This window comes from Humulus lupulus, chromosome 1 (genome assembly GCF_963169125.1).
Source record: "Humulus lupulus chromosome 1, drHumLupu1.1, whole genome shotgun sequence".
In the NCBI taxonomy this organism is placed as follows: Eukaryota; Viridiplantae; Streptophyta; class Magnoliopsida; order Rosales; family Cannabaceae; genus Humulus; species Humulus lupulus.
This window is the reverse complement of record NC_084793.1, coordinates 248,488,105-248,513,298: the sequence shown is the minus strand read 5'-3', so window position 1 is coordinate 248,513,298 and position 25,194 is coordinate 248,488,105. Positions and strand designations below refer to the sequence as shown.

The 25,194-nt window shown below is 38.5% G+C and overlaps 1 protein-coding gene across 1 annotated transcript; it reads right to left on the bottom strand.

The window, feature by feature from the left end:
* Positions 1 to 2,338: 2,338 nt before the first annotated feature.
* LOC133832125 (protein ALP1-like) lies at positions 2,339 to 3,005 on the bottom strand. Its single transcript, XM_062262512.1, has 2 exons — positions 2,492 to 3,005; positions 2,339 to 2,409 (listed from the first exon to the last, which is right to left on the bottom strand). The coding sequence occupies exons 1-2, from the start codon at positions 3,003 to 3,005 to the stop codon at positions 2,339 to 2,341; spliced, it is 585 nt and encodes a 194-aa protein (XP_062118496.1).
* Between the last annotated feature and the right edge of the window lie 22,189 nt (positions 3,006 to 25,194).

Sequence of the window (25,194 nt, the reverse complement as noted above, 5' to 3'; positions counted from 1 at the left end):
ATCCATAGTATTTGGAGACATCCAACACATAATGATAAAATTGTTTCAAACAAAATCAAACACAAATAATGCAAAGAAATACAATTTATGTATGCCTCCTGTTGTGCCATTGGTCAAACATCTCTCTAGCTAAGTTGTCTCTCCAAGAAGTCCAAGCGTTAGATATTTTAATATGTGTATAATGATCATTGCCTACACTTTCATCTTCATCACAATTGTCCTCCTCACTTTCCCCTATTGCTTGTTCTAGAGGATCGATATGTTAGAAAAAGCTTATACAGGATCTTTATTTATTTTCATGTATATCTAATATTAAACAAATTAATACAAGATAGCCTAAAACATGTTTCTAAAATTGAATTCAAAGAGAAACAAATAGTATAATACTTACAGTATACGCAGTGGAATTAAGAGTCCTTCCTTCAGTTTCTCTAACTCTTGTATCCTTTCAGTCGCAGAGTATTATCAAGAAACTGAACCGATCTTCTATTTTCTTCACAATCTTCCAATGTATCCTTAGAACCACCTAGACTAGTGTGGGCAATTCTCAACACATGAGATAGATATAGAGAGAAGAAGAGAAAATAACAAAGTGGCTTAGAAAAGGACTTGTGTTTAGAGAGAATATAAAACTATCAGAAAATCTGACTTGTGACTTATCTGTCGTCTCTAAAATCTTCTCTCTAAGCACTCCTTTTATAGACTCAATTAGGTCATTTAATTTAATTAAAAAATCAATAAAATAACAGCCATTTTGAAGCCCTAGGTCGAAATTATCATGGGCTATAGGCCCGTGAAATTTCCCATTTGATTATAAGCCCATTGGACTTAAAATCAAGGCCTGTATTATTTTCTATTGATTTAATTAATTAAATAATTATTTAAATCCTTTATCAAATTAATTATTTATAATTTGAACCTTGATTTAAATTTATTTATTAATTTAGATACCAATTTATCTTGATTAATAAATCTGCCATAATTTCTCTTTTCTTCTCAAAATTACACAATTTTGTAAAACTATCCAAAATTGACCTGGTCAACTTTGATACTTCTAATTGATAATTAAATCAATTAATTGAGACTATCTAGATGATTTTATCCAAGGTACAATGGGGACCATGGGCCTATGAAATCAAGCTCCAATAAGTTATCATAAATCTAACAAATAAATTTACTAACTTATTAATTCCTCATGACTCCACTATAGACTTGGAATTGCACTCTTGAATTCATAGAACGCTCTATAACAAATATAGATACGTTATTAATTATTCATTGTTACAACCATAATTGTCACTCACTCCTCTATAGACGGTCTACAATGAGATAGGACTAAAATACCGTTTTACCCCTCATTGTATTTTATCCTTAAAACACTTAGTTTCTTGTAAATGATATTTCAGTAAACTAATTTAATTACTGAAATGAGAACTCTATCATTTAACACCTTGAACCAAACTAAAAGGAAACCATTGTTTCACTTCTTCATCAGAAGCTATAGATGTTCATATCTATGATTAACACTCCCACTCAATTATACTATCGAGTTCCCAAGATGTAAGTATGGGCTAGTCCGTAGGGTAAGCTGGTAACGAACAAGTCAAAGAACTCAAATAATACAATCAGTTAGAATACTAACCACTCAGAATTGAGATTGAATTGACCTATGGTCAACTATATGATATGACTAGAATAGATAATGATGGCATGTTTACTTATCTTATCAACTGTCAATATCGGTCCTGTCCGATGTAACATATACATCCGATCTTATCTACTTTGCTAATGTTCTGGAAAGAACATAACACTGTAATGTGTAAGTAGATCATATCGTAGATTGGCAAGTCAGTGTAAATCCGGTGCACTGACTAATCTTAGGACTAACTTATTTTGAACATATAATCATATTTATATTCCACTGTGATTACGTCACTATAAATAAGATTAGCTATATGCTCGGGATTTAATAGAAGTTTATATTAAAAAAATAATCATGAAAATAAAACATGTGAGCAAAGTGATTGACCAAGTCAAAAAATGATTTCTATTCTTTTATTGATAATAAAATGAGATTACAAAGAATTTGGGTTTTAATTAGGGCATAAAACCCCAACACGATAGGCATTTCTCTTCTAATCAAGTTGTGAAGAAGGCAGCATGCCAAAATAATTTGACATTGAATTTTGACAGGATAGTATGATCTACCTCTAAGAATTGCCCATCGTCCCTTCAATAGTCCAAATGCTCTCTCTTCTACATTTCGAGCTGAAGAATGTTTCATATTGAAAAATTCAGCAGGTGTATTAGGTGGGATATCCCAATCATTCAAGTGATATCATTGTCCTCTATATGGTGCTAAGAAGCCTTCACCATTGGGATATCCAGCATCACATAAGTAGTAATGTCCTGTAAATTAATTAACAATATTGTGAACCTATTATGAATTAACTTGTATATGTATGATACTACATATGAGAGAAATATATACCTTGTGGAACTTTCAACCCATTTGTCCTAGATATGGCATCTCGTAACACTCTAGAGTCGGCAGCTGATCCTTCCCATCCAGGTAAGACATAAATAAATTGCATATCTTGTGAGACTACACCTAATACATTAGTAGCAATTTCGCTCTTTCTAGTCCAGTACCTAGGCCTATCTAAGGCGGACACATTGACTTTAATGTTTGTACCATCTAGTGCTCCAAAACAATTCTTAAACCACTTCCATCTCTCATTAGTTGAACTACCAAGAATTGGTTCAGGTTTTTTTAACAATAACTCATGAAGGCGCAACACAGCATTTAAAACCGCATTAAATTGTCTACTAACTATTTCACCCGAACGTGCAAATTGTCGTCTCATAATTCTATTCTTAATGTCATGAGATACAATATGTAAAAACATAGCAACCATTTCTTCAACATCCATATTTTTGGTTCCTTTCAAACCCCCAATAGTTCTAAGGTGGTGACACAAAATGGCAAATGTTCTCCTATCCATGCGAGTATTTTCTACACATGCTAAGTCACTAGCATGTATCATTCTAAAACTATTTAGTTGACGTATTTTGTGTCTACGAAAGGAACTTTCAAGAAACCTATTTGTACTTATATGCCTCTTACAAATAACGAAAATTATTTTGAGTATGAACAAAAGTATCATATCATTTAATATCTCCATATACTGAAGCAAAATTGCTACAATTCTTTTTTTCTTTGCAACCAATGGAAGACAAGTCATATGTGCATGAAGTTTGAAATAATAACTCACTTATGTTTTTTTATAATGCTATCCCAAATAATGCATATAGAACAAACAAACAATCTTCTACAAATTTGAGCTATATAATATTGTGTAATAATCTAAAACAATTATAAGAAACAGAGAACCTACTTTCACAAAATTAATAAGTGTCCTTTGTAATATTAGTATATATAGAAATGTACAAATATTGGAAAACGAGTTGAACTCAAATGTGGTACAAATATTTGTTGTTATTAATTAGCTTCTTTGTGTTGATTTGATCCTCCATTGTTTTTGTTCTTCATCGCATTGTATATGTTTTTTTATGTCCACTGTTTTTTGTGATTTGGGGCTATATCTTATTATTTGATCTTTTTGTGGGGTTTAGGTATAACTTCTTTGTGTTGACTTGATATTCCATTCTCTTCTCTGCAACTAAAGGAAGCATGCATCACATATCTGTTTTTAATATATATAATTAGCTGCATAAGATCAACTCTAGGTTCATTAATTAATTAATTAATAACGACTTAAGAACGTTTGACTAATCAAAGCCTAGAATCGTGTTCTACAGAATCCACACAAAGGCATTATACATATATATAAATATACTATATCTTCTCCTAGCTATATGGACCTTATTCACTTAATTATATATAGTAGACAAGTGAGGCAACTGGCTACCACTGTCTTACCGTTTTCCTTCTTAATTTGTCAATCACTCCCCTTAAATTTTCTTCTGAACACCCTCTTTTTTCTTTTATATATGAAGCTCTGTCATATATATATTTCTCCTTATTACTAACCTGCTCTTATATTTATTACTTACTACAAATAGAGCGAGAGTTATATAAACTCTCAGCTTGAACAAGTTATAATCTACATACACTTCACTATCATGTTGATTATCTCTTGTTTTTTCATCTTTCTTTTGTGTCTCTCCAAGCAAAGTTCTTGTAAGGCTCGCCATATTGGGGTTCACCAGAAGGTACTAATCTTTAGTTTATCATTATGTATATATATGTTAATTCCTTTTTCTATATCAAATCAGAAAATTTATGTACATGCATGATTTAATAATGATGAGTAGTAGTATCCCCATAGCATATATTAGAAACTACATTTTCATGACATCTATGATCTAGTCCTCTAGTAGACTGGTAGACATAATTGTCACTATTTCAAATACTATCTTCAGGCTCATTTATTTCACAAGGATCTATTCTTTCTTTTTTTTTGTAACATATAATTAACCACAAGAAAAGTTTGCCCAAGACTAGCTAAAAACTAATTAAATAATAAGTGTCTTACGTGCTCTGAGAGTCTGAGTTGAAAAAGTGGCAAACTTCACATGTCCAAGTGTACTACAATATATTCTTGGAATGATGTTAGATCTGAATATGAAAAGAGCAATAGTTTAACAATGATATAATTAAGTTCATTTGTATTTTCCCCACTTTTATTATTCTCTCAAGTCTTTTCAACTATTTTTTTTATCTCTTTTGAAATTTTTTGAGTTTGTTGATATGTCAGTTTGAATGGATTTGCTTGGCCTTTTCTTGTAATGGTACTCACTCCTCTCTATCTCTTCCATACATCTTCACCATCCCTCATTTCTCTCTCTTGTAGCTTTCATCCCTTCGTGTGGGGGAGCTAGCAGTGGTTTGAATAAGTTTATTTAGATTTGAAGTTTAAGCTTTTGGAGATTTCTTTAGGATTTTGAAAGAGAGTATTTTGCCTAGTTATCAATATATATATATATATATCCTATCCTATCCTATAGCTTAACAAAAAACGGTTTGAAATTTTTAAGTAAAAGTTATTTGAAGGAAGAAAAAAAAATCACATGGTAGATGGAGGAACATAGTTCATGATCTTCTTATTACACAGAAAAAAAAAATCAAGGTCATCAAAGGCAAAATACACATAAACAAAAAAGCCAAACAGAGCCTCCATATCATTCTCATCATCTGACCTTAAAAACCTAAACCCATCTCTAGATTTCAACGCTACCATCATCAATAACTTCCCATGGAAACAAACCAAGAAAACACAAAGTTCAGCTAGTATAGATCATAGACAAAAAATAAAAATCAGAGAGAGAGAGAGAGAGATTACATACTTGGTTCAGTGAAGGAGATGAAGAGAAGAGGCAGCTCTAGGGCTTCACGAAATGAAGAAGAAGGGGTTTCATGAAATGAAGAAGAGAAAAGGTTGAGATTGCAGTAAAATAAAACTCAGGTATTTTTAAGTGAAGATATTACCCCCGAATAAGGTCACATGAATCCCACGGGAAAGTAAAACCCTCAGCTAAAAATGTCAAAAATGACATACCAAACATGGGTTTGTCTCCACTTTCCCATTCCCACCTTAAGATTACCCCATACCAAACGCCCCCTAAGGGTTGAATTAGAATACACGTGGTTGTCATTTATTAGGCCACGTGATTCAAATTGTCCACATAATGTTTGAAAAAACTGAATTTTCACTATATTTAATAAAAATTAGGAAACCTTAATTATGTTTTTTTTTTCACAAACTAAAATCTTAATTAATTTTAAAATGTGAAACAAAAGAATAAGAAAATACCCAAATCCTTAAATCAGATCCACCCTAACCTAGAAACACATGACACCCAGTCTGACGATATCTCATTAAGTTGGTCTCTCCCATTACACCAGTCACCACCCCAACCTAGAAACACATGACACCCAGTCTGACGAAATCCCATTAAGTTGGTTTCTCCCATTACACTAGTCACCAGAGGCAACCCAATGAAATTGTAAACTCAGTCGCTAGAGGCACGACGAAAGCCCGATGAAATAATAGGGTTTTGCTGTAGCTACGCATCTGAGGAAGGTAAAGATATGATGTTGTTGGGTTTGCTACCACTATAGGTCGCACATATGGATTGGATGAGGAAGACAAAGGTGTTAGGTTTTTAACGAGGCTGGGCATTACACGACTAGGAGGAACTAGGTGTTCTAGTCGACAAGATCTGAGTACTATGGGGACGAAGATGATGATAACACCATGGATGGCAATCTGTGTTATTGAAATTCTCAGTTTTGGTTATTTGGCTATTGGTTTTGGTTTATGGATTTTTGAGTTATTATTATGATGTAATATGATATTGAATGATTTTTATTTCGTTTATTGATTTATGATTTCGGTTTTGAATATGGTTTATAATGTTCAGAATTTTTTGTTTTGAATTTGATTTGAAGAAGGATGATGGTTGAATATAAGTTTCAAGGATGAACTTAATATCAATTTTTCTTTAATTTTGAGTTTTGAATCTTGGTTTCAAGGCTGAAGAACACGTATTTAATTATTTTAATTATGTTTATGTTTTTGTTTTGATTAAATTAATTTTAATTAGCTTTTAATAATTTTTTACAATATTTAAATAATTAAAATCACATGGACCAATGAAATCAAGCCATGTGGTCGTCTGTCAGTCGTTTAGTGTGGCAACTGACAGCTGCAACATTTTATTGATGGAATGTATTATTCTTGGGCATTAAAGTGTAACAATTAAAAATATTTAAGTATTATTATTACCAATATCCTTTTGAAATTACATAAATATACCAAATTTTGAGATTCCTTATAATTTCACCCATACGTGAGGTGATTGCTCACCAACTTAAAAGTATAAAAATGCCCTTATCAAGAATAAGAATATGGATATTTAAATTATATAACACAAAAAAAAAACATTTATCTAATTCTTTTAAAATTATTTTATTCCACACCTTCTTCTTCTTCATTCTAAGGCCTTAATTTGTAGCATCCCAGAATTTTACTTAGCTAGATAGTAGCAGCAGCAGCAGCAGCAGTAGTAGTAGTCGGGATTTAGTTAGAAACTCGTAGAAATAGTTATGACTTTTATAAGTTTAACCTATGGTTTAGAAATATTAATTTTAAAATAAGGTTTGATTAATATAATTGGTCCTAGAAATTTTATTTATTATAACCTAAGGTTTATATAGAATAATTAAGAACATGACACTTGTCACATGTATGTTTATTAAGGAATTAATGATTTTGGATGAATAAATTTATTAAAGAATAGATTTAGAAATTCTAGAACCTTCCCTCATCTGTTAGGATCACGTTTTACTCAGTCAAAGTGGTTTAAAAAAAATTCAATTATGCTGAAAGTGTGCACAAATGTGTTTAAAATATCAGTGTATGCCGATATATCGCAGCTATAGGGGCAGATATGTCTCCTATGATTGATACGGAAAACACGCCGACTTCGCACGAACAAAACCACGGACCCTCGGGGCATAGGTAGGGGCGATATATCTCCTACCCTAGGCGATATATCGGCTCCAATGGCCATTTTTTAATTTTTGTAGAATTCTGAACTAGAAACCACCCTCAACAACTTTGACTCGTTCCTGAACGTTTTTGACCGAGTTCTGGGCATCTGTTGAATAGATAATTAAAATTTATTCAATTTTTAATCATTTATTTATTCATCTTCAAAGGAGTTAGTTTCACTCTTTGAACTCTATAAATAAGACCCTTCACTCGGCCATTCTATTCATCATTCAAGCACAGTTCAGAGCCTCCAAGCTGCTAAGTTCATTCTAGAGAGAAACACTAGGGTTTTGGGGTTAAAGCTTTCAAATCTAAAGCTTTTATAAACACTTGGGAAGTAAGATTTTGTGTGATTTCGGTGTTTGAGGTATAGATCAAAGCTTTAAGCTATCTAAGGTACCGTTAATCTTCAGGTTTAGTTCATCATAGTTTCCATTATTCTTTCATTTTTCTTCAAATCCTAACTCGTTATAATGAATTTTGGTTAGGTGTTAAATTTCTTGAAACTTAAGGTCTTCGATAAGTTACTATCTTGAAGGTTTAGATTTTATTTTCATCTTCTTTTCTTTAGAGGACTTATTGTTTCTTATGTTTGGTTTTAGGAGTTTTCAATCCCGCTCCTGTCTCCAATATTCCGGTTTTTGGTAAGGAAAATTAGGTAGTTTAGTATTATGACCTAGTTTATGTAGTTTATGATATAGTTTATGTTTGTATGACCTAACATTTCAGGTACAATAAAGGGGTAAGTGTGTCTGGACCTAAGGTGTCCAATGATGTATGACAGACTTATGTCCGGTAGGCTCGGTTGCCACAACTTTAGGACGGACCTAAGTGATGTCTGGTGTATGACGGACTTATGTCCGAGGCTTAATTGCCACCCCTGTATAAACACTTATCTTTTTATTATATCTGACTTGTTATTATGACATATGACCTATAGTTATGATTATGATTTATGACCTATGATTTATGATCTATGACTTAGATTATGATTTATGATATGATTTAGGTTATGATATGACCTAGGGTTTATTGTTGTATGAATAGTATTAATAAGTTTTGGTATGACTCTTGTGTAATTTAGGATATGTTTGATTGTATGACTAACTTTTGTTTGTATTTTCCTTACTAGGCTTAGAAGCCCACCCCTTATGATGTTGTTGTGAAGAAAATTGAGATAGAAAGGCCGGTGGCGAGGGGGACCTAGGAGCTTCGTGATGTACTCGTGGGGACCATATAGTCGAGGAAGATCAAGCGGCCTATTTTTTTTATTAAAGCATGTTATTTTAAAGTTTCATTTAAATGTTGCTCATTTTTATGTTAAAGACAATTGTTTTATTTTTGTAAAACCATGGATCCATGTATTTATTTTTAAGTTTTTATTCAATAAAAGAGCAATATTTATGATTATGATCCAACGTTGTGTTCTCGGTAATTTATGAGAAATTAGGGCGTTACAGGTGGTATCAGAGCCCATGGCTATATTGGTCCTGAACGTTCCCACGAAATACACACGATAACTACAAAGGACCTACTTGTTACCAAGTAAGTAAACACATTGTTTTCGAAATATGTTTGTAATGTTTTTCTTGTGTTATTTTCTGAAATTAGCCCAATGGACTCAAGTGTGGTTAGAAAGGTTAAAGCTATAAGAAGAATACCAGACCCTGAGTAGGACAATGGATTCGATGTGGAGGATTAGACGTATATAAGAACACATCGTTAAATTTTTATTCTATGCTGTTTTAGAATTATTTGACTAGCTTGTAATTATTTTCTTATAAAACATGTTATTTGCTTTTGTTATTGTTTCATTGTGTAGTAAGTGTTAAGAAATTTTTTTTAGATTCAATTGAAAGTGTAAAGTTTAAATTCCTCTCTTATGGGTTAGCCCATTTGTGAATGCCCATTTTCTTTGCATTATTAGATTGGATCTAATTAAGTGAATAACAATTAATAAAGCAAGGGTTCAAATTCTTGTCTTTTGGGTCCAAGTGGAAGTTAGGGGGCCTTAGTAGCGGGTACGATATACTAAACCCAGCCTTCCTCCATGAAAGATTCAATTGTTAAGGCCCATTTACCAGAGTTGGAATTAATTGTAGTATGGTAGTTTTAATAGATAGATGGACCTAATAAATAGTAGTACAATAGGCTAAGTTGTAACCTCTACTTGTTTTGTTTGTCATAGTTTTTTCAAACTTTTCTCTTTTGGGGAAACAAAAAAGACACATGGAGCAGGAACCAAGAAGATCTGAAAGATTAAATGGCCAAGGAAGTGGCCGAGGCAGAAGCCGAGGAAGGGGAAGGGGGTGAGGAAGAGGAGTAGCTGCCACCCCCACATATGAAGAGTTTCTAGCAGCCCCAGGAGTGCCAGAAGCACCCAATGTAGTGGAAGAGCCGGCAGCTGCTGCTACTCAAATAAATTTGGAAAGAGAAAATGCCCGTCTTAGGGCAGAGCTAAGGAGAAGAGAAGAAGAATTCCAAATAAATTCAGGGCAACAACAACAAGTGGCGCAGTAAGTCATTCCTCTAGCACAATTACTACAGTTGGCAGAACCTCGCTATGAGGTAGTGTATGAATGCTTTAGAAAGTAGCAACCACCAAACTTCGATGGCGGGTCAGACCCAATAGAAGCAGAAGAATGGCTACGATTAGTGGAGTTCATACTAGAGCACATGCGGCTGGGAAATGAAGATCGAGTCTCATGTGCTTCAAGCTTGCTAAAGAAAGACGCCAGCATCTGGTGGGATATAGTGAAGCAGACTAGAGATGTGAACGTTATGACTTGGGATGAGTTTATCCAAGTGTTCAACAAGAAGTACTACAGTCCTGCAATTCTAGCCACAAGGGTGGACGAATTCATTGCGCTTACTCAAGGGAATTCAACTGTGACAGAGTATGCCAAGAAGTTTGATAGGCTGGCTAAGTTCATGGCGAACATGGTACCCATAGAGATGCTAAGAATTCAAAGATTCGTGAAAGGGATTGAAACCTATGATAGCCCATGGTGTGAAGTTGATTCGGGGAATAACCACTTATGCAGAAACATTAGAGGTAGCCTTGGAAGCTGAGTAGGCAGAAGAAAGGATCTGAAAAGAAGGCGCGACCAGAAGGGATGCTAAAAAGAATAACAATGAACAGAATGACCACAAACGAAAACATGACGGTGGTCAAAATCAAAAAGTCGAGAAAAAAGAACAAGACTGCATCTGAAAGTAACAGGAATAAGAAGCCCTATGTGGAATATCCCCAATGCCCTATTTGCAAGAGGAAGCATTAGGAGAATGCCGATATAAGATGAAAGGCTGTTTCAATTGTGGAGAAGAAAGACACATTAAAAATGATTGCCTAAAGATGAAAGATGACAAGCTTGTGCCAGCCAGAGATTTTTCTCTTACTAGAGGTGAAGCAGAAACTAGTAATGCTGTGGTAACAGGTCAGGTCACTATCTCTGGTAAACTATGCAATATTTTATTCGATTCGGGAGCTACGCATTCTTTTGGCTCTATGAAAATGATTGATAGCTTAGATAGACCATGCAAAAATTTTAGAGATAAGTTTGTCACGGAGTTACCCTCGGGGGAAAGAATGCTATCTAGTAGAGGGGTGCATAGCATTGTAGTTAGAATCGGAGGAAAAGAATTATCAGTAGATTTGATCGAGTTAGACCTTAAGGATTATGATGTAATTTTAGGCATGGACTGGTTAGCAAAATATGGGGCAACGATAGACTGTAAGGGTAAGACAATCAACTTTCAAACTGAAGGCGGAGAATAGTTCACCTTCAAAGGAGAAGATTCCCGAACTCGTATACCGATAGTCTCAGCTCTCAAAGCTCAACAGTTAATCAATAGTGGTTGCCAAGCGTTTCTAGCCATTGTGGTGGACAAAACACGAGAGGCGCAACTCGAACCAAAGGATGTACATATTGTATGCGAATTTCCCGAGGTGTTTCCAAAAGATCTACTGGGATTACTTCTGAGCAGAGAAATCGAGTTTGAAATAGAATTGGAACTTGAGATGGCACCAATCTTGAAAGCTTCCTATAGAATGGCGCCTACCGAAGTAAAGGAGCTAAAGATCCAATTGCAGGAGCTATTAGACAAGGGTTTCATCCAACCAAGCTATTCGCCTTGGGGAGCACCAGTGTTGTTTGTAAAAAAGAAAGACGAGAGTATGAGGATGTGCATCAACTATCAAGAACTAAATAAAGTGACAATCAAGAACAAATACCCTTTGCCTCGAATAGACGATCTTTTTGATCAACTACAAGGATCTACGGTATTCTCGAAGATAGATTTGCGGTCAGGGTATCATTAGCTAAGAGTACGAGAAGAATATATCCCAAAGGCAGCTTTTTGGACTAGATATGGACACTACAAGTTTTTGGTAATGTCTTTTGGCTTAACAAACGCACCAACAGTGTTCATGGATCTTATGAACTGAGTATTTAAGGACTACCTGGATAAGTTCATTGTACTGTTTATAGATGACATATTGATCTACTCAAAGACGAAAGTCGGGCATGAAGAGCACTTGTGACTGACGTTGGGACGACTCAAAAGTCATCAATTATACGCTAAGTTTAAGAAATGCGAATTCTGGATAGAGAAGGTGGCATATCTAGGACACATTGTGTCTAAAAATGGCGTGGAAACAGATCCAACCAAGATCAAAGCAGTGAAGGACTGGCCCAAACCCAAGAGTGCCACGGAGGTGAGAAGTTTTCTGGGATTGGCAAGATACTATAGATGATTTGTTGAAGGGTTCTCCAGAATAGCTACACCCTTAACAAATTTGATACGGAAGCAACTGAAATTTGTATGGAAGGAGAAATACGAAGAAAGCTTCCAAACATTAAAAGACAAGCTCATATCAACCCCAGTTCTATGCGTCCCAAATGATAAAGGCAAGTATAATATATTGTGTCACGTTGAAGCAGGGACTTGGATGCGTTTTGATGCAAGATGAAAGAGTGGTCGCTCGAGATAGCTAAAGGAGTACGAATAGCGGTATCTGACCCATGACTTAGAATTGACAACAGTGGTTTTCACTCTAAAGATTTGGAGGCACTATCTGTACGGAGAAAAGTGTGAAATCTATATGGACCACAAACGTCTAAAGTACTTATTTATGCAGAAGGAGCTCAATATGAGGCAACGGAGGTGGCTGGAATTAGTAAAGGACTATGATTGTGAGATCTTGTATCATCCGGGAAAGGCTAATGTCATGGCAGACGCACTTAGTAGGCAGAGTTACGGAAGCTTGTTAACACTTAAGGGGATAGCTCAACACTTACAAGATGATATTAAGAGGTCAAGAATTGAGCTAATAACTGGACAACTAGCTGACCTCACGATCAAGTCAACACTAATGGAGGAAATAAAAGGAGAAACAACAAGAAGACGAGTTTCTTCTTAAGATGAAGGCAGCACTACAAAGCTCAGAGAATGTTGATTTCTCCTTAACAAAAGAAGGCATGCTACGATATAGAAATCGAGTATGTGTGCCTGAAAGTGGTGAATTAAGAGAAAGTATTATGAAGGAAGTGCACACTACTCCATATTCACTTCACCCGGGATAGACCAAGATGTATAACGAAGTCAAGGCAATGTACTAGTGGTCGGGAATAAAGAAAGACGTCGCATAATTTGTAGCAAAATACCTTACATGTCAACAAGTTAAGGCTGAACATCAGAGACCCGCTGGAACTTTGCAACCATTGGAGATTCCCGAAAGGAAATGGGAAGATATAGCTATGGACTTCGTGACGGGATTACCAAGGACCACCAATCAGCATGACTCTGTTTGGATGATAGTAGATAGACTCACAAAATCTGCTCACTTCTTGCTGATAAGAACAGTTTATAACGCTGAGTAGTACGCAAAGCTTTATGTGGCGGAGATAGTGAGATTACATGGAGTTCCAAAGACAATAGTCTCTGATAAAGGATCGGTTTTCACATCAAAGCTCTGGGAAGGTCTACAGTGTGTAATGGGCACTAAGTACAACATTTCACCCTCAAACCGATGGTCAGTCAGAACGTACCATACAAATATTAGAAGATATGCTGAGGGTGTGTGCTTTAGACTTCTCAAGATCATGGAGCAAGTATCTTCCATCGATAGAATTCTCTTACAACAACAGCTATCAGGCAACGATAGGCATGGCACCTTATGAGATGCTATATGGATGGAAATGTCGGTCACCACTTCATTGGGATGAGGTTCGTGAAAGACGATATTTAGGACCTGAGGCTGTAAGAGAAGCAACTAAGGTAGTATAAAAGATAAGACAACGAATGATTGCCGCTCAAAGTCGCCAGAAGAGCTATGCCGACGTTAAGAGGCGGAATGTTCAGTTTTCAGTAGGCGATCAAGTCTTTCTCAAAGTTTCTCCGATGGAGGGGATTATGCGTTTCAGAAAGAAAGGAAAGTTAAGCCCGAGGTTTATAGGTCCTTTTGAGATATTGGACAAAGTAGGGCATGTAGCATATCGGTTGGCTTTACCACCATCATTAGTTGAAACACATAACATTTTTCATGTATCGATGTTGAGTAAATACATATCAGATCCATCCCATGTGCTCGATTACGAGGATCTAGAGTTAAAACAAGATTTCAGTTATGAAAAACAGCCAGTACGCGTTCTAGAATGGGGAACTAAGGAGTTAAGGTCCAAAAGTGTCCCTACGGTTAATATCTTGTGGAGCAATAGCACAAAAAGATAGGCCACATGGGAATTGGAGGAATATATAAGGGAGCGGTATCCCAAGATGTTTGGTAAGTAAATTTTGAGGATGAAATTCTTGTAAGTAGGGGAGAATTGTAGCGTCCCGAAATTTTACTTGGCTAGATAGTAGCAACAGTAGTAGTAGTAGTAGTAGCAGTAGTAGTAGTAGTAGTAGTAGCAACTGTAGAATTTTAGTTTTCGTGGATATTGGTCAAAGTCAGGATTTAGTTAGAAACTCGTAGAAATAGTTATGAATTTTATAAGTTTAACCTATGGTTTAGAAATATTAATTTTAACATAAGGTTTGATTAATATAGTTGGTCCTAGAAATATTATTTATTATAACCTAAGGTTTAAATAGAATAATTAAGAACGTGACACTTGTCGCATGTATGTTTATTAAGGAATTAATGATTTTAGATGAATAAATTTATTAAAGGATAGATCTAGAAGATCTAGAACCTTCCCTCATCTGTTTGGATCACGTTTTACTCATAATTTCTCATAATGTTTTTGTAATGACCCAAAATCACTAATATGGCTTAAGGACCTTGATTAGTGTGCGGGGAGGGCATAATTGGTTTATGTGTGAATTTATCAAATTAACGTGTGATTATATGATAAACATGCTTGCATGGTTATATGAATGTAAATGTGATTATATGTTGTATTTGTGAGAACCACATTATTATGTGGTTAAATCTGCAGCATGCGACTCGAGGCGATCCTAGGGAGCTAGTTAGTGGGAAAGTCACAACGGGGCTTAATATTTGACTTAGGGCAAGTCAAGGGGTATTTTGGGTATTAGATGAGTATTTGGGTTATCGGGTTATGGAAATAAATATATGGAGATATATTTGAGGTTAGGAAGCCTAGGCGGAAATATTGGGGAATTTTACCATTTTTCCCTCGAGGACGTTTTCGGTACCTCGAGCCTCAGGATTGACTTAATTAAATAAGGTTAGACTAAGTAAATAGAAGACAGTAAAACAAAAACCCAAACCGACCCTTTTTGTTCCTCTCTCCCTTCTCTTCTCTCTCTCAAGAAAAAACTACTGAAACCTAAGGGAATTCTGCTTGGAATTCAATGGTTTGGGCTGGAATCTTGAAGGTTTAGTCCAGTGTTTAGCTAAGGAAACTCAACCAGGACTAAGGTAAGGGCTGAGTTACACTCTTGATCATTAGAATTCTGAGTTTTGGCTGAGTATTAAAAGTGTTTATGGTTTTGATGTTTAAGGACTAAATTGAAGCTGAGAAGCTTGGGTTTTAGCTCAAAAATTGTTAAGGAAGTGGTTCATCAAAGAAGGTAAGCTTCAATTCGTAATTTAGAGTTTAAATTCTGAGTGTGCATGATTGGTTTTAGAGTTCTTAAGCTACTGGGTTTCAGAAATCAAAATGGGATTTTAATGAGTTTTTAAGCTAGGTTTTTGTTGGATTATGTTGTTAGAATCATGTTAAAAGTCTTGTGATCAATGGGTTTTGGAATTAGGGTGCTTTGAGGTGGCTTTGAGCAAGGTTAGAATGATGGGAATGGTGGTTTTTCTAGGCACGAAGGGCTGGGCTGCGACTCTGTTCTAGAGTGTCGCGGCCCTACGAAGCAAGGAAGAGCCAAGGAGGCTCTGCAGTGGGGAAGCGCCGCGGTGCCACAGGGCAGGGCCGCGGCGCATGTCTGTCTTTAGAGAGGCCTAGCCTCTGTTTCAGGGGCGGGTCGCGGCTGGGTTTCAAGGGTCGCAACCCTTAAGGGTATTCTTGATCTTTTTGAGGTTTTAAGCGCGGGAACCTAACCTAGGGTGCTTGGGATCGATTACACCATCGTATTTGGTGGAATTCGATGTCCCGGAAGCTAGAACTCCATTCGGATATATTAACGCGATTATTAATGGTACTCCCTATCTTGGTTGTGACTAGGTATTAAGCTAGGGCTCGGGAAGCGGATCGTGCTCGAGAGGCGTCGCTCATAGTCAGTAAACTTGGAAGTTAAAGTTAAGAAAACTGCACCCGGTTGTGGATTTATAATGGGAATAAGGGTTCCCTATTTTGTATGCTTTTTAAAGGATGGTATCATTCCATGTAAATAGTAAACCAGCGGCCTAAGAGTGCCGAGGTTTACACTAGCGCATAGGGCGCGGCTCGACCACTGGTAGCTGAGGACAGCTTATTACGTACTAAGCTCGGTTTAAGCGGGCCGGAGTTAGTAGGGTAAACAGAGGGTGCGACCTAAGGTGTCGACCCTGATTATCATGTGATTTGTTTGATATTATTGATTGATGGATTGTTATGCTGTATAGCTAGGTGATGATTAGCTGACTCTTTGGTTGAATCTCCATGCTTTGTGATTATTGTGGTATGTTAAGTGTATGAACATGCTTAAAGGGTTAACCAAATGTTATTATTACTTATTAAATAATATGATATGTTTTCTTGCTGGGCCTTGGCTCACGGGTGCTTCGTGGTGCAGGTAAAGGCAAGGGCAAGCTTGATCAGCCCTGATTTAGAGAGCTCTGAGAGCAGAATGTACATGATTAGCTGCTCAGCCGCCATGGTTGAGGGGAGACAGGGACAGGAAAGCCATAAACTTCTATTTTGCCTTTAGAAAGGCTGGTGGTTGTCTGAACTCTGGAAATTTTGTAAACAAACTTTTAAATGCTATTTCTTTTGGGATCCTATGTGTAAATGTTTAATTATATGGAAAGCATCTTGTGAGACCAAAACCTTTTAACCCTAGTACATTAATGATTCCAAAAATCACGTTTTTAACTGGTTGGCTTGATTAGCAAGTCCTGCACCTTTACAAATACACAGTGTAGCGGTCTTGGCTATCCAGGGCATTACAACTTGGTATCAGAGCGTCCTAGGTTTAAGGGTTCCTGAAGACCGGCTGGACATGTACATTCGCTGTTAGAGACAAGCTCGATTCAGGGTTTGGTAATGTGTATATGTGCATGTATGCTTGTATGTTTGGAATGAATTATGAATGTTGTTATTTATTGGATTAATAGGAAGCATGAGATACTGATAGGGCCTGGCCCTTGACTGCTGTATGAAAATATTAAGGCATGCTTATTAGCATCACTGTGCATGTAAATGAATATTTGGATGATTAACTGCTTATTGTGTATGGGTGAATGCTTTCATCTTAGCTATTGTGTGGTAATGTTGGGGCATGCTTATTAGCATGCCGGTGCATGTGGATAAATGCCTATATTTTGACTGTTTGTGATTGGCTTTGTTCCTTTGGTGGATTTTGGAGAAGCTTTTACCCTGTCATCATGGTCTGATAGCTGAGTCGTTGATTGCAGATTGACTTGGATAGCTATGCGTCCAAGAAAATCTACACGACTAGCTGGCACTAGGTCTGGGACCGGGGGTAATGACCAGGGCCAGATTCCTCCGCCAGTCCCTGAGAACTGGCAGCAACTTATGGCAGATATGCAAGCACGATTGCAGAGTCAAGATGAGCAGATTCGCTTGTTGCAACAGCAGGCTCCATCAGGGAGTGCTGCCCCTATTGTACCACCTGCAGTGGTACCAATTGTACAGTCAGGGGAGGTTGGGAACAGGTGGGAGCCGTTATATGAGCGGTTCAGGAAGCAGCAGCCCCCAATCTTTGAGGGAGGACCTGATCCACTAAAGTTTGAGCAATGGCTGACTATGATTACTACTATCCTGGATTTCATGAGGATAGAGGGACATGACAGAGTGGCCTATGCCACATATATGTTGAGAGAGGATGCCCGCATCTGGTGGGAAGTGGCCTCACAGACCAGGGATGTCACTGCATTGGGTTGGGAAGGATTTAAAGATTTGTTCAGTCAGAAGTACTATAATGTTTCCATCAGGGAAACAAAGGTTAATGAGTTCGTAGGATTGGTTCAGGGAAACATGACAGTTACAGAATATGCCCTGAAGTTTGACAGACGCGCGAAGTTCGCACTAGACCATGTGCCTACTGATGCAGCCAGGCAAGACAGGTTCATTAGGGGACTTAATGCTATGATAGCCCAAGATGTTAGAATTACAACGGTACCTGAAGGAACAACTTATGCCCAGGCCGTTGAAAAGGCTCTTACCGCTGAGGAAGCGGAGAACAAAATTTAGAAGGAAAGTGCAGTGAGGCGCGAGGGTCGCAGGGTGGTGCCTCCTTATTCTGGGTCAGGTAGGGGTGGAGGCCCCAGTGATTTCAAGAGAAAGACCACTGACACTTCGACCGCTGCTGCTCCTGATAGGAAGGGTCGGGGTGGTCAGGGCGGCCGTCAGGGTAGCGGTGAACCATGGAGGAGCTACCCAGAGTGCCCAAGGTGTAGAAGACGTCATCAGGGTGAATGTCGGGCCAAGGCTTGTTATGTGTGTGGCACGGTGGGGCACCTCAAGAAATATTTCCCAACAGGGAAGAAAGGGGAAGCAGGAAAGGTGGACAGCTTAACGCCAGCTCGAGTGTTCACCCTGACGCAGGCAGAGGCCGAGGCTAGTCCCTCGGTAGTGACAGGCCAGCTTTCTAGCGCTGACTCTCCTTTTTCTGTATTGATTGATTATGGTGCTACACATTCCTTTGTTTCTAGTAAAGTGATTGATAGACTGTGTAGACCTAGTGAGTATCGGACTGCGGGGTTTGGGACTTTATTGCCTACTGAGGAACTGGTAGTTTCTAGGAGGTGGATTAAGGCACTGCCAGTGATGGTTGATAGTAGGGAGCTTTCTGTTGACTTGATTGAGCTAGATATGGAGGATTTCGATATGATCTTAGGGTTGGATTGGCTGGTCAGATATGGGGCTACTATTGATTGTAGGAAGAAGATGGTGACTTTTGAGCCTAAGGGCGAGGACCCTTTTGTCTTCGTGGGTACAATATGTGGACCCCGTGTACCCATGATTTCTGCATTGAGAGCTAGAGACTTGTTACAGGGTGGATGTATAGGTTTTCTGGCTAGTGTTGTGGACACTACCAAGATGTTGCCAGTGGGGCCAGGAGAGACTAGGGTGGTTTGTGAGTATTTGGATGTATTTCCTGAGGAGCTACCGGGGTTGTCGCCACACAGGGAGATTTAGTTTGTTATTGAGTTAACATCGGGGAAAGAACCAGTATCAAGAACACCATATAGGATGGCACCGGCAGAGTTGAAGGAACTGAAGATACAGCTGCAAGAACTTTTGGATTTTGGATTCATCAGACCTAGTTACTCTCCATGGGGTGCTCCAGTTTTGTTTGTTAAGAAGAAGGACGGGACTTTAAAGATGTGTATAGATTATAGGGAATTGAACAAGTTAACTATTAAGAATAAGTACCCTCTACCAAGGATTGATGACTTGTTCGATCATCTGCAGGGAAAGACGGTGTTCTCAAAGATTGATCTTCGATCTGGTTATCACCAGCTGAGGATCAAGGATGAGGACATACCGAAGACGACCTTTCGAATGCGGTATGGGCACTACGAGTTCTTGGTCATGTATTTTGGTTTGACCAACGCCCCAGCAACTTTCATGGATCTGATGAACAGGGTGTTCAAGGACTTCTTGGATCAGTTCATCATTATCTTCATCGACGACATCTTAGTGTACTCCAGTTCAGAGGCGGAGCACGAGCGACATCTTCGATAGGTTTTACAGAGATTAAGGGAACACCAGTTATATGCTAAGTTTAAGAAGTGTGAGTTTTGGTTACCTGAGGTGACTTTTCTTGGGCATATAGTTGGTGCAGAAGGGATTAGGGTGGATCCGTCTAAGGTGGAAGCAATGAGAGATTGGCCGAGGCCAAGGAACGCCTAAGAGGTGTGGAGTTTTCTTGGGTTGGCAGATTACAGGCGATTTTTGGAAGGATTCTCGAAGATTTCTTCACCAACGACAGATTTGACAAGAAAGAACCAGAAGTTTGTTTGGTTAGAGAAGTGTGAGAACAGTTTCCAAGAGCTGAAGCGACGGCTTATTACTGCACTAGTACTGAGACTTCCTTCGGAAGAAGGAAAGTTTGTAGTATATTGTGATGCATCGAGGATGGGTTTAGGCTGTGTGTTGATGTAGAATGAGAAGGTTATAGCTTATGCATCGCGGCAACTGAAGGAGTATGAACAGCAGTATCCTACCCATGATCTGGAGCTGGCGGCAGTGGTATTCGCATTGAAGGTTTGGCGGCATTATCTGTATGGGGAGAAGTGCGAGATATACACTGACCATAAGAGTTTGAAGTATTTCTTCACCCATAAGGATCTGAACATGAGGAAAAGGCGTTGGTTGGAGTTGGTTAAAGACTGTGATTGTGATATTCTTTACCACCCAAGGAAAGCCAATGTTGTAGCAGATGCATTGAGCTGGAGGGCCTCGGGGCAGTTATTTCGTTTTGTTCAGATCTCGAGAGAATTACTTGATGAGATGGCCAGTTCAAGGATAGAACTGGTGATAGGCCGATTAGCTAATATTACATTGCAGTCGACCCTGTTAGAGCGGATCAAGAAAGGGCAGTTGGTAGATGCACAGCTACAGGAAGTTAGACAGAATGTCTTAGCAGGGATAGCTAAGGATTATTCCGTTTCTAAAGCTGGTATGCTTTGATATCAGGGGAAGATTTGTGTTCCGGTAGATGAGGGGATCAGACGAGAGATATTAGATGAGTCTCACACTATGCCATACTCGCTTCATCCGGGTACCACAAAGATGTATCAGGATCTACAGACATTATATTGGTGGCCTGGGATGAAGAAGGATGTAGTAGAGTATGTGGCCAGATGTTTGACATGTCATCAGGTGAAGGCTGAGCATCAGCAGCAAGCAGGGTTTCTTGAGCCTTTGAGTATCCCTAAGTGGAAGTGGGAAGACATTACAATGGATTTTGTGGGAGGTCTACCCAGGACAGTGGGACTTTGTGACTCGGTGTGGGTGATAGTGGACCGATACACCAAGTCTGCTCATTTTCTGCTAGTGAAGTCGACTTATACAGTGGAATAGTATGCAGAGTTGTATGTGAGAGAGATAGTTCGACTCCATGGGGTTCCCAAGTCTATTGTATCTGATCGAGACCCTATCTTTACCTCTAAGTTCTGGGGAGCTCTGCAGGGAGCCATGGAGACTCAGTTGAAGTTTAGCACAGCCTTTTATCCTCAAACTGATGGACAGTCTGAGAGGATGATTCAGGTGCTGGAGGACATGCTTAGAGCGTGTGTGATTGATTTCTAGGGATCTTGGAGTAAGTATCTTCCGTTGATCGAATTTTTGTATAACAACAGTTATCAGTCCATGATTGGTATGGCTCCTTATGAGTTGCTATATGGAAGGAAGTGTAAGTTGTCCATTCATTGGGATGAGATGGGTGAGAGAAAATATTTGGGGCCAGATATGGTTCAGAAGACAAACGAGGCTATTGAGAAGATTCGAGCCAAAATGCTCGCTTCGCAGAGTAGACAAAAAAGTTACGTTGATCCTAAGCGTAGAGACATGGAGTTTCAAGTTGGGGACCACGTGTTTCTACGAGTTTCACCACAGCGAGGGGTGAAGAGGTTTGGAGTAAAGGGAAAGTTGAGCCCTCGGTTTGTTGGACCTTTCGAGATTTTAGAAAGGATTGGACAGGTAGCTTACAGGTTGGCCTTGCCATTGTTGTTGTTGGGAGTTCATGATGTTTTCCATGTCTCTATGTTGCGGAAGTATGTCTCAGATTCGACACATGTACTGAAGTATGAGGATTTAGAGTTACAAACAGATTTGTCCTATGAGGACCGACCGGTTCAGGTTTTGGACCAGCAGGATAAAGTTCTACGGAACAAGATGATTCTGTTAGTTAAAGTGTTGCGGAGAAATAACAGGGTCGAGGAAGCGACCTGGGAGCTAGAGACGGTGATGTGGGATCAGTATCCCAAGCTATTCAGGTAAATTTTGAGGATGAAATTCTCAGTAGGAGAGGATAGTTGTAATGACCCAAAATCACTAATATGGCTTAAGGACCTTGATTAGTGTGCCGGGAGGGCATAATTGGTTTATGTGTGAATTTATTAAATTAACGTGTGATTACATGATAAACATGCTTGCATGGTTATATGAATGTAAATGTGATTGTATGTTGTATTTGTGAAAACCACATTATTATGTGGGTAAATCTGCAGCGTGCGACTCGAGGCGATCCTAGGGAGCTAGTTAGCGGGAAAGTCACAACGGGGCTTAATATTTGACTTGGGGCAAGTCAAGGGGTGTTTCAGGTATTAGATGAGTATTTGGGTTATCAGATTATGGAAATAAATATATGGAGATATATTTGAGGTTAGGAAGCCTAAGCGGGAATATTGGGGAATTTTACCATTTTGCCCTCGGGGACGTTTTCGGTACCCCGAGCCTCGAGATTGACTTAATTAACTAAGGTTAGACTAAGTAAATAGAAGACAGTAGAACAAAAACTCAAACCAACCCTTTTTGTTCCTCTCTCCCTTCTCTTCTCTCTCTAAAGAAAAAATTACTGAAACCTAAGGGAATTCAGTTGGGAATTCAATGGTTTGGGTTGGAATCTTGAAGGTTTAGTCCAGTGTTCAGCTAAGGAAACTCAACCAGGACTAAGGTAAGGGCTGAGTTACACTCTTGATCATTAGAATTCTGAGTTTTGGCTGAGTATTAGAAGTGTTTATGGTTTTGATGTTTAAGGACTGAATTGAAGCTGAGAAGCTTGGGTTTTAGCTCAGAAATTGTTAAGGAAGTGGTTTATCAAAGAAGGTAAGCTTCAATTCGTAATTTAGAGTTTAAATTCTGAGTGTGCATGACTGGTTTTAGAGTTCTTGAGCTACTGGGTTTTAGAAATCAAAATGGGATTTTAATGAGTTTTTAAGCTAGATTTTTGTTGGATTATGTTGTTAGAATCATGTTAAAAGTCTTGTGATCAATGGGTTTTGGAATTAGGGTGCTTTGAGCAAGGTTAGAATGATGGGAATGGTGGTTTTTCTGGGCACGAAGGGCTGGGCCGCGGCTCTATTCTAGAGTGTCGCGGCCCTGCGAAGCAAGGAAGAGCCAAGGAGGCTCTGCAGTGGGGAAGCGCCGCGGTGCCACAGGGCAGGTGTAATGCCCCAAATTTCCTAATAAGGTTTAGGACCTTGATTAGGAGGCCAGGAGGGCCATAATTGATTTATTATGGTATTTAATGATTATATGCATGTTTATGTGAATTATATTACTATATGATGGTGAATGCATGCATATGGGTTCATATTTTAATTGCAAGGGCATTTTGGTAATTTGGCCGTTGGGGGCGTGATTGTGTATTTTCATGCATGTGGGTGAATTATAAATAATACCACATTATATGTGGATTGGTTCGAGCCATTCGACATGAGACAATCATGGAATGCAAGTTTTCGGTCTAGTCATAACGGGATTAAGTTTGGGGCTCGAAGTGAGTCTCAGGGTAATTTGATGATTAGAACATTGCTGGGAATTAAAGGGTAACGGGATGTGAATTATTGGTATTTGAGAATATTGAGAATTGGAGGGTGTTAATTATAATTATCGAGATAGACAGGAAAGGATGATTTTACCCTTGGGAGTGTTTAGAAGCCTTTATTTGACCTAGGGGCAAAATAGTCTTTTCACCCCTAAGATATATATCAGCCCTTTGAGTTTAGAAGGTTGTGGAATTGTTAAAAAACAGAGCATCAACAACCTTCTTTCTCTCCCTCACCCGTGCACCATTTTCCCTCTTTCTCCCTTTGGAATTTTGAAGCCAATTTGAAGGAATAAGCTAGGAAATCAAGGTTTGAGCTTAGGAACTTGATTCAGCCATTGAAGGGGATTGAAAACCAAGCTTGAGGTAAGGAAACTCAGTCATGAAAGTCTTGTTATACCCTGTTTTCTTTTAAGTTTCAGTTTGTGATTTCTTGGTGGTTAGTTGGAATTAATGGAAGTTTTTTTGGTGTTTAACTTGGGTTTTGATGAGGGTGAGTTGTAGATGGAGTTTAGGGGTTGAGTTGGGTGTTAGGTTGATGTTTGGGATTGGTTTCAAGGGTTGGTTTCAAGGAGAACGCAGGGGAAGAAATTCTGGTTTTTGTTGTTTTGCTTAATGTGCCGCGGCATGGCTATGGTGAGCCGCGGCCTGTGTGTGTTTCTGGGGAGATTTTTGCCTCTGTCTGAAGGTGAACCGCGGCATGGCTAGGGAGGGCCGCAGCCCATAGAGGCAGTTTTGGCCAGAAATGGGTTTTTGACTTGGGGATGCTAGCTTTAGGCCTCGGGGTCAATCCTACTACCCGGTTAAGTATGGATTGATGTCCCGGAGGCTAGATATCGGTTTGGGAACCTATGTTGATCATTTTTATTGATGGTATCCTATATTTGGTTATGACTAGGTGACCGCTAAAGGACTAAAAGTTGATCGTTCTCAAGGGTCATTCTTCTATTCGTTCTAGCTCGAATCTGAGGTAAGAAAACTGCACCCTGTGTATGTGTGACATGCATGGCTATTATTGGTGCATGTTGGATTGTTAAATATAATGCATATGATGCACGAGAAACATGTGATTAGGACATGCTTTACATGTTGAGTATGATATTGTTCAGAGCTTGAGCCTCTGTGTTCGTGCATAGTCCTAATTGTGTTAGTACTTGTTGAGTAAGCATGCCGAATACCTTGTTTATGGATATTGGATATGTGATATATGTTTGGTAGCATGGCTTACTTGTGTGTGGCACTGACTTATTAGCCAGAATTGGCAATGGTGTTAGATCCATGTGTGAAGCTGTGATTTACTAGTCAAGTTCACAATGGGTTGAACACTGGTCATGTTTTACTGACCTAAGAGTCAGAAATGGCATAGCGTCATGAACGCCGAGCCAAATGAAGATTAGATCTAATCGATATCAGCAAAGAATGACTCATATGGGGTATTAACGCTGGACCGACCCTAAGGTCGATGAACTTAGAAGCG